Source organism: Perna viridis, chromosome 13 (assembly GCF_037379345.1).
Source record: "Perna viridis isolate PV_CMFRI_1.1 ecotype Kerala chromosome 13, ASM3737934v1, whole genome shotgun sequence".
Lineage (NCBI taxonomy): Eukaryota > Metazoa > Mollusca > Bivalvia > Mytilida > Mytilidae > Perna > Perna viridis.
In genome coordinates this window covers 47190-60723 of record NC_142457.1, presented here as the reverse complement: position 1 = coordinate 60723, position 13534 = coordinate 47190, and the positions used below count along the sequence as shown (strand labels likewise).

Here is a 13534-nt window from a genome sequence, read left to right as displayed (position 1 = left end):
ACCAAAAAAAAATAAGATATTAAATCCACATATTGTATTTTGTTCAAAATAAAACAAGAGTTAAGTAAGAGTAATGTATTGATGTTTATTGGAATATGAAAATATGTGTAAAATTTGACCAACAAAACAGAGAGATCTGTAAAATATATTCACCGCTCTGTGGTTGTGTTATGAGATCACCAGTTTAATAGATACATGTAGGTTAAATGGACTGATGACTGATTGGTGATCGATCACTAAATGCAATTTTAGTTGCATGGACCGGTCCAAGTACTGTAAGAATAGCCACATGATGAATCTTATGAGCTACGGTACTCAGCTCTCAGTACTGTAAATTATGTCAGCAAGTGTCACATTTTCACTAGTCCCTTTCATTCATTTTCATTGGTCCTGAATGAACTATGAAATCAAAGGACCTAGGGGAGGGAGTCCCTGAGAACTCTTTATACTTAAGTTCAAAATTAAATTCTTTATTCACTGAAGTAATTTACCTCCATCTGTTTGATAATTTTTTTCTCCAGGCCATTTGGAGGACCCAACACTTCAGGTTCTTCCTTCACTTCCTGTTTAATTTCACCATTGGCATCACCAGCTGCTTTCATGTCAAGCTCATTTGGAGCTGTATTTTCTGTATCTGCCATCTTGGTCTAATTTCTGGATTTAGAAATCATTAATATTAACAGGACTCATTATACAGTCGACTCCACTTAATCGCATATCGCTTTATTGCATATTTCGGTTATTAGCATAATTTTCTCTTGCACAAAACCATTTCCTATTATTCTATTAGGGAAAAAATCGCTTATTTGCATAGGCCTTGCATTTCATTTCATTGCATAAAGAATTTTTCCTCATCAAGTTAAAGACAGGTTTTCCCAAATTCTTTTTAAGCCTTCGGGTCATAAATATGTCAATCATATTTATTGTTGTAAAAACTATATTATCATCAATCAGGAGGTGTTAATAATGGATTAAAAACATAATGGACATAAAAGACAATTTAAATGATTTCTAATTACATTAAAATAAACAAGCACCTTGGTGAACAATGACTTTTGACGACATGCCAAACATCACCTTATGATGCGGCTTGGGGTTCGGCTTGGGGTATTTTTTGTCCCTATTTAAATTCTTCCAACTACAAATGATTATCAATGTAAATTTAATTTTCATTAATGAGCTGAACAGTTTTTAGTGAGCTTGGGTTACTAGGCATAAATATCAACCGAAAATTAAAAGTCATCATTCATTCAGTACAATGTCTAATGAAATTCAACTACCATAAGGTGCCCCATACTATCCACACTTCATAGGAATATATCGAGGTCAATGACACATATAATACACAACTATCAGTGTACAGTGGTGATGAACAGAGGAATAAAAACGCACAGACCATTTCAAAAGCCCACAAACTGCAAACATTGATGAATATTACACTGAATCCTGGCTGAAATATGAAATATGGGACTTTCTTTCATAGAAAGGTCAGGAAATTACTTGACTATTTATAGATGAGAAACATGTGGTTTTACTTATAAATACACACAACGTAAAGAAGGTCAATAAACAAGACAAACACAATATATATTATTATTTATTGATGAAAGAACAATACACGGAGAAGGTCTATAACAATTAAATACCAGATCAGAAATGTTGAACAGTGATATCCCTGGTTGATCCACAGTATCGTCTTCTTACCTGAACTCACACTTCCGGTAAAATCGTAATTTCGATTATAAGAATAGCCCAGTTATTTGCATAATTTTTACTGGAAAATAGGCTATGCAATTAAGCGGAATCCACTGTACTGAGGTTTTGGACGAAACAGTCCCCCTGAGGTCTTGGGGTAAATTTATCTCAATTGGTAATTTGGTAGAAAACATGAAGCATTTAATTTGATCTCATTGTTTACTAATTGAACAGTACATGAAAATACTCACTTTCGACAACATTTCGCCAGCTTCAGACAAGTTCATATCGACCACTAAAATATGTGTCAACAAAGTGTCTATCTTAATATGTTAATAATAAATTTCTCAATATTATTGATCTCTAATCCTCCTCTTGATCAACCTAAATAAAGAGGCTGGTTACAGTTGCAATCACTTCTAACCTCTCTTAAATTCTGTCAGAATCTGTCAATATTTCTGTTCTACGACAGCAGATAGATCAGAAATCCTGACAGGGTCTGACAGATGATGTCCTGGGTCAGGACACATTTTGCCCTATTTCCTGACAGAAACTGTCCTGGGTCATGACAAAGAAAATATGAAAAGCTGTTCTAAACTGTCATACCCCTGGACAGTTCCTGACACTAAATCTTTCTATTCTGGGTGACGTAATTTAGAACAGGAAGTCCATGATTAATAAATGAAACCTTGTGACTAATGTAAATTAGCTAACCCGATTAGGAAACAAATCATGATTTCAAAATTTACATTGAATTTCCAATTATATATAGAGAACTTATCGTGATCATCATCCCACAATCACTCGACCATTGTTCATGTTCCAATTTTCGTCGATCACAGTCCAGTCACTCATAATTAAAAAATTATCATTGTTTACATGTATAATTTGTTTACATTCTGTCATTCACCTGTGATACTAATTAAACCAAATTATTTAATTATAAAATTAAAGGTCTATATTTTCTGTTCTAAACAAGTCGTAACAGATAACTTTCAGATGTTTGGTAATGTTCACGAAGTTCAAGATTGACAAAGTACCTTTTTGAGTGAAAGCTACTTTTAATAACATAAAGGTCACAAATCATTAAAAATGTTAAAAATGACAATTTTGCATTAAATGGGTACCTAAATATTTCGGTCAAAATTCTTCAAAATGCCACTTTTAGCTACGAATATGAGTGATAACACTTCCAATTTCCCAACATAGTCTTATATGTTGAAAATGTAGTAACTTAAAATGTTAGTTGCATGTTAGTGACTGTGACAATAATTTCAGTAAAAATACTGCAAAATGTATGAGTGCAGGCAGTTTTATTTTTCATGAGGGTCTAAAACTATTGACTAAAATGTTTATTTTTTTCAATACAACTATCATGTGGGTGACTGTGACTCATGTATATCTGTCAAAATTCTACAAAAATGTCATATTCAAACATATGTAAAAATGCATGAGTTCCCACACTTTTAATTTCTATGAATGTCTAAAATTAATTACTAAAATGCAAAATTTTTCAATATAACTATCATATAGTGGCTCTGATAGATTAATTTGAGTAAAAAAATTCTTCAAAAATGTCATATTCTGGCAAAATGTATGAGTTTGAGCACTTTTTATTTTCACAAGTGTCTAAAATCAATGACTAAAATGCTAATTTTTTCAATATATAAATATCATGTGGTGGCTGCCACACATTAGTTTGAGTCAAAATTTTTATAAATGTCATATTCTTGCAAAATGCATGAGCGAGAGCTGATGTTGGGAATTTTTATTGGAAAAAAATAGCCGCCATTACCAAAAATAGAATGTAGGGGTCAGACAAGAGTTTTTCGCAAATATCTCCAAAACCGTTAGGTTTAGCCAAACTCTGACTCTGGTTAAAAGTGTTCAGCATGATGAGACCTATCTGCGGTCAAATTTTCATTTTAATCTAGTAAGCCATGTTGGAGTTATTGCCCTTTTTCAACGTCTTTTGCTAATTTTAATGTTATTTCTTTCAAAGTAGGTTTGGTAAGTATAAAAGACATATTTATCAGTGAAACGAATTAGCACTGGTAAGTATGAAAACATTACCAAAATGTTTAAAATACATCAAAACATTAAAGAAAGATAATAATAAATTGGATACACAAAAATGAGAGCCAGCACATCAGTCATTATTTTTAAACCCTCATGGAAATTAAGTGCTCTCGCTCATGCATTTTGCAAGAATATGACATTCTAAGGATGGGGTGCCACATGTAATATTTTACACATCTAAAAAATTCACATTTCAACCGAAAGTATTGCAGCAGGATCACCAAACAATTGTAAATGGGATCCAACTAGGTGTTTTCATAATATGGTGTTCCAGTACACACCATTGTTTAGATACACGAAGTAGGCGGTGTTAGTTGATCTCACGTGACCATCTGTGCATGACAGAATCTCATTTGCATACGACAAAATCTCGCTTGTGTCACGCCAAGTTGGAAATCGAAAGTAAATGGCTGCTGACCCAGGGTTAAGGCTTTCAAACTTTTTTTGCCAAGATTCAATGACAAAAAGCTGATAAAACTCACATCAGCATAAAGAAAACTGAATCCTGAATCAAACTAGGTATGCATCACCTACAGGATTTCAACCTGAAAGTCGTTAGAAGCCTGTGAAGGGCGGTACTCTGCGGTACCACTGAATCTTCATTTCTGATTCCGGAATCATTTTCCTGTATGCTGATACCAAATTTGCTACAAAAATTACATATGTTATTGAAATTTCGAAAATATTCCACAAGAGACCCTATTTTGTTGACATTTTGAACCGTAATAGAGTAGGCGGTGCTTGTTTCCTTTGGAATGGAACGGAGCAGAAACGATTTTTAAAACTGGAATCTAACAGAATATTTCAAAATTATGCCGAAAAATTACGTGCCCGCTACCCTTCGTTCCAAAAGTAACAAGCTCCGCCTACTCTCTATTACGGTTCAAAATGTCAACAAAACAGGGTCTCTCGTGGAAAATTATCGAAACTTCAATAATAAATGTAACTTTTGTAGCAAATTTGGTATCAGCATACAGGAAAATGATTCTGGAATCGAACTATACTCGGCGTCACATAAATAACATACTGTTAAAATTTGAATAAAAATATTTTCTACGACTTTATTGAGACCTACCGTCGTTTAAATTGTCTTAAATGACTTGCTCATTTGTTTAGCCAAACGGCTTCTCCCTGAACAAGTCGCTTTTAGCTTAAATCATGCGTAACAAATCGTTACGGGAAAATCCCATACTAATATCCGCCATGTTGGTTTCTACGGGACGATTTGTTTACAAACGAAGTTTGTAAGTTCCCGTCGAACTCCGGTGACAATCGTCTGCTTGATTAACTTCTCGGTATTGTACTTCGTTCGCGTAAAATAAATCTGAGATATCCGAAATAACGCCGAAATGCATTCTTGGTTCTTCGGTTTTTGGACAAACCATTTAAACGTAAACAACATCTCCTAGCAAACCGATCACTGTAAACATGGCCGACTTTTTACAATGTAAATATTGGCACCTAGAATTAAAATCTGACCGGAATTTAACGATTCAATGTTTAGGGAGAAGCCGTTTGGCTAAACGAATGAGCAAGTCATTTAAGACAATTTAAACGATGGTAGGTGTCAATAAAGTCGTAGAAAATATTTTTATTCAAATTTTAACAGTATGTTATTTATGTGACGCCGAGTATAGGTAGGTGTGACATACACAATTTCAACTTGAAATTGTTACAAGCGGTTGAAGGGCGATACTCTGTGGTACCGCTAAATCTCCAAATTTTTGTATGGCACATCTTTGTGACCCTAACCCGACATATCAATATCCAAATAAAAAAGAGGAGGATTGCAGGGTCAGAGGAAATTCGGACTACCTGGATGACGTGATGTTTTAACATCTGTGATTGCATGGATAGCACAGATAATACTCGTCATGAATTTATTGCAGAAAAAAACCGACACAACGTTTAACAATTCTAATTGCTTGACCTTTTTAGACCCAGCATGCAGTACAAAGCAGGTCTTGGGGGAAAAAGATCAAGAAAGACAGGCGTGGACTTCACGGTTAATGCGTGTGGTGTAAGCACTTAATAACAACCATAGTAGTCAACAGTAACGAGAGTTTTGCAATACATCAAGCAGACTAGCAAATACCTGTTAATTCCTTGTAAAAGTTTATTTTCGATTTCACACTCAAACCACGTTTTGCATCATAAAGCCACGCATGCGCTGAAAGAGATTTACCAATTCCGGTTTGTATAAATTTAGAATTAGTTTCGGAACGCGCATAAATCCGGGTTTTTCTAAAGTAATTACAGTCAGTGAAAATCAAACGACCCGTGAAAATATATTTAACGTATTCAAAAATGACACAAAATTGTAATTAAATCATACGATACACTAGTATATATAATTTCCTTATTCGTATTTTCAAAATAATCAAACCATGTTCCATCACTTTAAATGATATATTTGACTACAACGATGACGAACCACATGTTTGTGTTTGTTGGGGTTTAACGTCCGAGCAGCAATATTTCAGCTATATTCAGACGATGAACATGAAATGGATGATAAAATGAACATGAAATGATGATGAAATGAAAAAAGGATGGGACACAAGGATAACAGGGTCAACAAATTTTGATTGCCACTAGAAAAAAGGGGGGATGGGTACGGTCGGGCAATTTAGCCTCCTGTGGCGGAGCGCAAATGTTCCTACCCCTATCGAATACCACAGCAGGGTTCTTTAACGTGCGTGGGACATGACATTTTTCCCAACACGGTGCACTATTATGGTTTGCGGTCAGGTTTTCCGTATTCTAACCTGACAACCCCAGCAAGTAACATGCCATGGGTACCCCATTCCACCAGCTGGGGCACACATCCCAGTTGCTCTGTGGGCAGAGTGCCTAGCCCCTGGCTAGGTTTCTGAGCACTATTTAGTCGCCTTTTACGACAAGCTAAGCGCTGCTGCAGGCCTATTTTTTTAACACCCGGACATGCACGGGGCCGTCAGGAATATCAAAATGTGGTATTAAAAATTGTAAAACATGTAACATTCTTATAAACGACTCTTACTTCTCTAGTTCCCTTACAAACAAAACCTTCTATACAAGAAATCACGACGACTTAAGTTGCAAATCGACAAATTTAATATATGGATTAGAATGCAACTTATGCGTTCTAATTATAAGTAAAAACTACCGTAGGGAAAGAGAGGAGTACTGTATACGCAGAATAGGTGCTGCAATACCTTGCGGATGCAATGACAACATCAAAAGTATAGGAAACCTTCCAAGCCAATATAACAATAGCATAAATGTGATGAATTTATTTGACAAAACTCCAAGACGGGAAAGGAGTCATGGCTATCGCCGTTATACGTCACCTAAGTTACATGATGTCTCAATAGATTGTCTCCTAATTCCTTTCATACAAAAACCTCTTGTACTTCATCACATTAGAATCAAACTCTATTCTGTACCTCTCACTCTTCTACACTCCCTTTACAAAACAAGTCTTGACACTCCTGTTTCTGACCCTACCTCATCATTATACAGACTTGTTGCCATCATTTTAGATATTGGTTTCCACAGACTCTTTAAACCAGTTTGTGTGAAAAGTCAAGATGAAGAAAAACGATCATTTCTTCCACTACCGTTTGTCAACAAAGGTATAGATGCAATTAATTTGGCTAACAACCTCCATCACAAAAACGTTACGTGCAAAATTCCCCCATATTTCAAAGACAAATCCATACCAATTATTTCATATTCCTATACTTCACCCATTGCATCCAAAATTTTCAAACATAAAAGGCTATTGCAAAGCCATATTCAAATATGGTCCTTCCGGTCACGTCGTTACGGGTGATTTGTCCATCATCGAAAACGAATCTCTGCGTAATATCCTTTCTAAGGACTTTTTGTATCTCGCTAGTACTGTAACAAATAGGCTTCCGGAACAGGGTTATATTACCACAAGATTGAAGTCATCATTACAGAAGTTTTAGGGTCGTCATCATGAACTCGTGGATCTTCATGGTGTATCCATTTGTACCATGAAAACTGATTTATTCAACGGGTCATAGTTTTCCTTTCCTCGTTTGTCTACCCCGGACTTGACTTTTTATGAGCAACTCGGCGAGTGTTTCTGGAAAAGCAGAGGACTCTTTTAAATATGCTGCAGCTGTTTTATGGAATTACCTTGACGATTTTAGAAAAATATCAAATCTTAATCAATTCAAAAATATTATATAAAATTTTGGGATGGAAAAAACCATATATGCATTACCAGAAATAAACCAGAACAGTCAAATTGTAGAATGTTGCGAATAAATCAAAAACTGTTGGGTTAAGGTAAAATCTGACAGGTAGTAAAATTATTCAGCATGATGATATGGACCTATGCCAAAATATTCAGAAAGATCAGATGTTTGAGTTATGGATCCTAAAATTGATTTTTTTCACGTATTTTACATTTCCAACTTTAAAGACCTTCTCCTCTGAAACCATCGAATGGATTAGAGCTTAACTTGGCATGAATGTTCCTTACAATAGTTTTAAAAATATGTGTAGCCTTTTGGTCAAAAACTATTGCAGAAAAGTAAACATAAATGCAAATTTTAAGGTACACTTTGAATGGAATGGTAATAACAAATTCTGGGTGGCGAAAGCAGAGGTGGTTCTGGTTCAAATTAACCACGAATGTGCTCGAGGCCGCCTGGTATGGAGTGTCAGATCTGTAGTCCCGATAACTTTACTTTTGCATTCCGACTTGACTGAAACTAAACTTCCAGCTTACCTTATCACGGTAAACGAAAACGCACAGTAACCGCTTGCATCTTATAACATTTGAACCAGTCTATAAAGTGTATCAATCTCTCTGGTTTGCAGTATGCATAGATCATTCTGTTGTTGTTCTTCCTGTACTTTTCTAGCTTCGTGTTTTATATTATATTCTTAGTATTGAGAAATTATGTGTTCCAGGTACGTGCTGTCTCGTCCAATGACTTTTTTATTTGTACATTCGGTATTTATAGTATACAAGTAAATTTAAGAATTAATTTAAGATGAATATAATTACATTCTCCTGCTAAACTATGATATCATTTTAATGTCCCGCTGCTTTGCAATGGTATATGCTATCTATAATAGTAATACAACAACAAAGCGTTTAAACCATATTAACAGATAGAGTCAATATTCATCTTCAATTAAAATCAACGGAATAGGCTCTGGGGAACATTGCAGTGTCATCTATTTGAAAATGCAGTGACTAAATCGAACTTAATTAAACTGAATCGACCATAGCTGCAATATTAAGTTCCCTGTCCCTTTCCTATTCTTTATTGTTAAATTGTCTAGAGCTTCCATCCGGTAAACGAAGATCTTGACCAATCAGAGCTGTAAATATTTCCGACTATCGAGTTGGTTGTAGTGGTGGTTCGGAGAAAGCAGAGGTCGTTCTGGTTTAAGTTCAACACAATTGTGCTCGAGGCCGAAGGATAAGGGGTGTCAGATTTGCTATCTGCCGCTGAAGCCCCGACAACTTTACTGTTGCACACCAACTGGACAGGCATTCGACTTCCAGCATAACCTACCACGGTAAAGGAAAATACATAGTACCCTGCCATCGGAGCAGTGAATACTCCAGAATGTTCACTATATCCGTTTCCACTATTTGTTTTAACTGCGTCAAAAATAATGGTATGGTGGTGTCCTGGGTCTACTTCAGACTTCGAAAGGTAGGCGTAGAAAGCGACAACAGGTGTTGAAGGTTCGGTTGAGTGTTGAAGAAGTCTGTAGTGTCTGATTAGATCTACAAAATAAGGATAACAACAAAATTACCCAACATAAATCCGATTCTTAACCAAGTCAAGCCCAAATTTAATCTGATAAAAAAATATTACACTTCCAGAGTAGCTGGTACCACAATGGTCTTTACAGGTATGTCAAATAAAATTGTGGGTAAAATCTAGGGTTAACAATCCATTTCCATTGCGGCGTAAATATACAGGTGGTGATTAAATAATATTTGCATGCTAAAGTGTCATAATCACTAAATCAGTGGTCACATCAGCACAAAGAATAACTTACAAAAAGCAACCATTATACTGAATATGTTTCAACCAAGGACTGATATCTGAAAAATAATTTGGTAAGATTCCTTTTAAGACGCATTTCCTGATTCAGGAGTCTTACTTAGATAATTATGGCGTTCAAGGTCGAAATCAGGGCGGTAAGCACTTGCTCTAGCGTAGCAGATGGGTTTTGAAATATAAACACCATTTAGGAGATAAAGGTATACTGCTTCACAGGTTAGGACAATTCATGATTTTAACTAAAATCGTCTCTTACCCAAGATAATAGATAAAACGAGAACAATAAGACATTGATTACTGCCAAAGTGGGTTAAGGCTGTTTGGTCTGTAATTTGTAAACGTATGAAAGTTTAAGTAGGTCAATGCGTGTCAATGCAGCTTCAGTTGTCTTAAGACCACGATGTAGCAAAACCATTGTCCACTCTACATGTCAAATATGTTGTCGTACCAGATGACAAAGCCCAAATCAACATTGCTTTTGTCTGTAAAACGTTTTACATCCAACGTTTATTATCAGAGGTAAAAGATAATAGCAATAGTAAGACCTATACACTATCCAAAGAAAAGATAGCGGAAAACCATAAATTTGTGCTATTATCTTTTCGTCTCTACCGAGAACGATGATTGTGATCTACCGGCTACATGTTTGGACTCGACTCCACAGGAATCCACAAAAACAACGCTACATAGCTGGATCTGCAAAATATACCACCAAACCTTTCAAAGCGTTAAACTTCTATATTCACAGCTGTCAAAGAGGGTCTCTACTCATACCACAACACATGTTACTTCAAAAAGGCTAGTGATTCAATGCGGATTCTGAAAAATTCGAAAGATCTTCAGGAAACACTCAATTCAAGATTGTTATCAGAACATAATAGCATAAAGATCTTTGCGTTATTAACTCTCTATACTTCTATTCCCCATACTCAGTTTAAATCCCGACTCCAGAACATTACACATCGTTGTTACTCCTAAAAACGACAGTACACAAGGATACGAACATGTTATTCTTGGTAGAGATTCCTCATACGTTGTAAAAAACGATTCCAAATCATTTTCAAAATATTTTCAGAATGCTGAAATTTTTAATCGACAACACATTTGTTCAGTGTGGTGGACGCGTTTTTCAACAAACAGTCGGCAATCCAAAGGGAATAAATTGCTGACCCAATCATTCACTCTTTATAGCTGATCTGATTCAGAAGATAGAAAGATCGTTATGATAGATCCTTTAATCTCAGTTTCCGCTATATAGATGACGTGTTATTGTTAAGCAATCCTTATTTCGGGGATTTTATACATCGAATCTACCCAAAAGAGCTTGAGATAAATGAAACTTTAGGCACTTTTCAGCCTCATATCTTGATCGATGGTAAAGGAAAACTTTGTACAAACTATACCACAAACACGTTGGCTTTTCGTTCCGTATTGTCAAATTTCTTCATCTGTGGCAACATCCTTTCAACACCTGCAGATTTAGTTTTCATACCACAACTCAAATGTTATGCCAGAGCTTGCCGTAACTTCGCAGACATTTTGTACAACACTAGATTTGTTATAATTAGGCTTCTGAGTTATGTTACTACAAGATTGAAATCATCACTACAGAAGTTTTTTGGTCGTCATCGTGAACTCGTGGATCGTTACGGCGTATCCATCTGCGCCATGAGAACTGATTTGTTTAACGTGTCCTAGTTTTCCTGTCCTCTTTTGTCTACCCTGGACTTGACTTTTTATAATCAACGAGGCGGGTTTTTCTTGAAAAGCATAGGACGCTTACCCTACCGGATCACCTTGGCCAGGAAATTTAGGACCCGGAAGAAAAATCTAAATCAGTTTCCTTTTACCGCATTGAACTCAATAGAACTAAGTGAATGTTTCTCTAAGACCGAACACATACAGCAGGAGATCAAAGGGCTACATCAAAGATATTCCGATCTGGAATACGAATCAATTTGCGATCGACATGATTTTGCAGGAGATATTTTTAAATTAATAGTCGAAAAGGAAAAACCAACTGGCGACATTTACGATCTCAAGTAAAATAAGTATGAAATCATGAAAGAATTTTAAGAGATGCTTGATTGAAAATGCAAAAAAGGAAGAAGTTCAGCGACTAGAATGTACGACCAGCGTTGTGACGCAATAGACAAACAATATAAGTTGCAACATGAAAAAGGCAAACTACAAGAGCAAACGAATAAACTTCAGGACACAATTGAAAAATTTCGAATTAGTTCTCGAAATTTCGATCGGAGAGGACAACCTCGTTTCCATGGAAACTTGGAACGAAGAAACCAGACATGTCTTTATAAATAGAGGTATATTTTAGACTTAGAAAGTAAATTCATGAGTACACTACTTTACTTAAGACATATAATTAAATAAAACAGCATGTACACTTATCCACTGCATGCCTGACTCTTACAGAAACTGGCACTTAAATTGATAAATCACGTTTTGGCAATCGACAGTATCATGCAAATGTTAACATTCTGCTGTTTGACGCATGGTGAAAGCATTTGTGATTTTAATTATTTCAGCTTTTTACCTTGGTCACGTATTACTGCATCCTGTCTTTCAAGCTTGGCAAGCCTTTCATTCTGGAATTCAACAATGGCACCTAGCTGTTTAATCATGTCGGCTTGGACACTGAGTTGCTTTCCGATTGTGTCAATGTGCTCATTGCTAGTGGCTAGGGCAGGATACACAATGCAATGAAAGGCGAGCAAAAAGATACCAAACATTTTTGTCCAAATCTTACTTTGTAAATACAGTCTATATTTATCATGACATCGACAACGATAAGAAATAAGACATGAAATTATAATGAGCGCAAATGTTAGATAAATAAACATATAATGGATGTTTACCCCAATTTGTAAGCAGCGTAAAGGCGCATCTAGATAGTTTCAGAGCTAGTTTACTTATTTACCTTTCAGGACTTTTCGACATGGTATTCATGATCAAAACAAAACAAAACGCTGTTTTTCTTATTATTAACTTCTGAGGTAGTAAATTTTCTTTCATCTGAGTATAACACAGTTTTTTCGGTAATTAAATTGGTACCAAAAGACATTTTCCTTATTCTTGAGGAAAGAAGATGTCCTAGTCGTTAAAAAAATATAATAAAAATGAAATTCCAAAATTCCAAAAGAAGCCATTTATTACATCTTTGTCTTGCTTGTTTTACTAGCAATTATTATATCGTACAAAATACATATAAATTATGATTCGACAGCAATTGTTTGTGCAGTTTTCTTAGATACTTAAAAAAGCAGTTCAGCTGTGTTTTTTGTTGTGTTTATCTGTTTTCCGTGTCTGGTGTTTGTCCCTGGATTACATTCTATTGATTTTCGCTCGAATCTTCGTTCCCTTGATTACTCTTTATAACTTACGGATATTAGTTGCAATTAAGATGCCATTTTGTGTTTGTTATTTCCCTTGTATAAAACTCCTTATCAATCTTCGTTATCTTTTAATTACAATTCAGAGAAGAATAATTTTGTGTTGTATAGATACATAAAAAAAATTAAAGAAAATGCATATTAAATCTGAGCGATCAAGCACTTTTTAACATTATTTCATTCAAACAAATATATACAATACTCCGTCGTCCTAAATCTAGTCCAATATATAGACCTTTGCATAATGTAGCCTTATCTACTTTCATGATAAGGCATAATGGAACAGAATGTATACGTATGTAG

General features: G+C 35.4%; 2 protein-coding genes across 3 annotated transcripts in view; both read right to left on the bottom strand.

The window, feature by feature from the left end:
- The window catches only part of LOC148599128 (lupus La protein homolog), a 33620-nt gene extending 27674 nt beyond the window's left edge, over window positions 1-5946 (bottom strand). For both annotated transcript variants that reach the window (XR_015918050.1, XM_088558832.1), the window contains exons 1-2: window positions 5870-5946; window positions 492-654 (exon numbers count right to left, since the gene is read on the bottom strand). Coding sequence is in view for 1 of the 2 variants with exons in the window: in XM_088558832.1 (XP_088414958.1) it covers window positions 492-641 (150 nt within the window). In the remaining variant the exon portion in view is untranslated. The remainder of the gene's footprint in view (window positions 1-491; window positions 655-5869) is intronic.
- A 2858-nt stretch (window positions 5947-8804) lies between these two features.
- LOC148599127 (uncharacterized) lies at window positions 8805-13229 on the bottom strand. The gene is made up of 2 exons (XM_088558838.1): window positions 12376-13229; window positions 8805-9538 (listed from the first exon to the last, which is right to left on the bottom strand). Exons 1-2 carry the CDS (start codon window positions 12680-12682, stop codon window positions 9081-9083), a joined length of 765 nt encoding a protein of 254 aa, XP_088414964.1. The 5' UTR covers window positions 12683-13229; the 3' UTR covers window positions 8805-9080.
- Window positions 13230-13534: the final 305 nt, after the last annotated feature.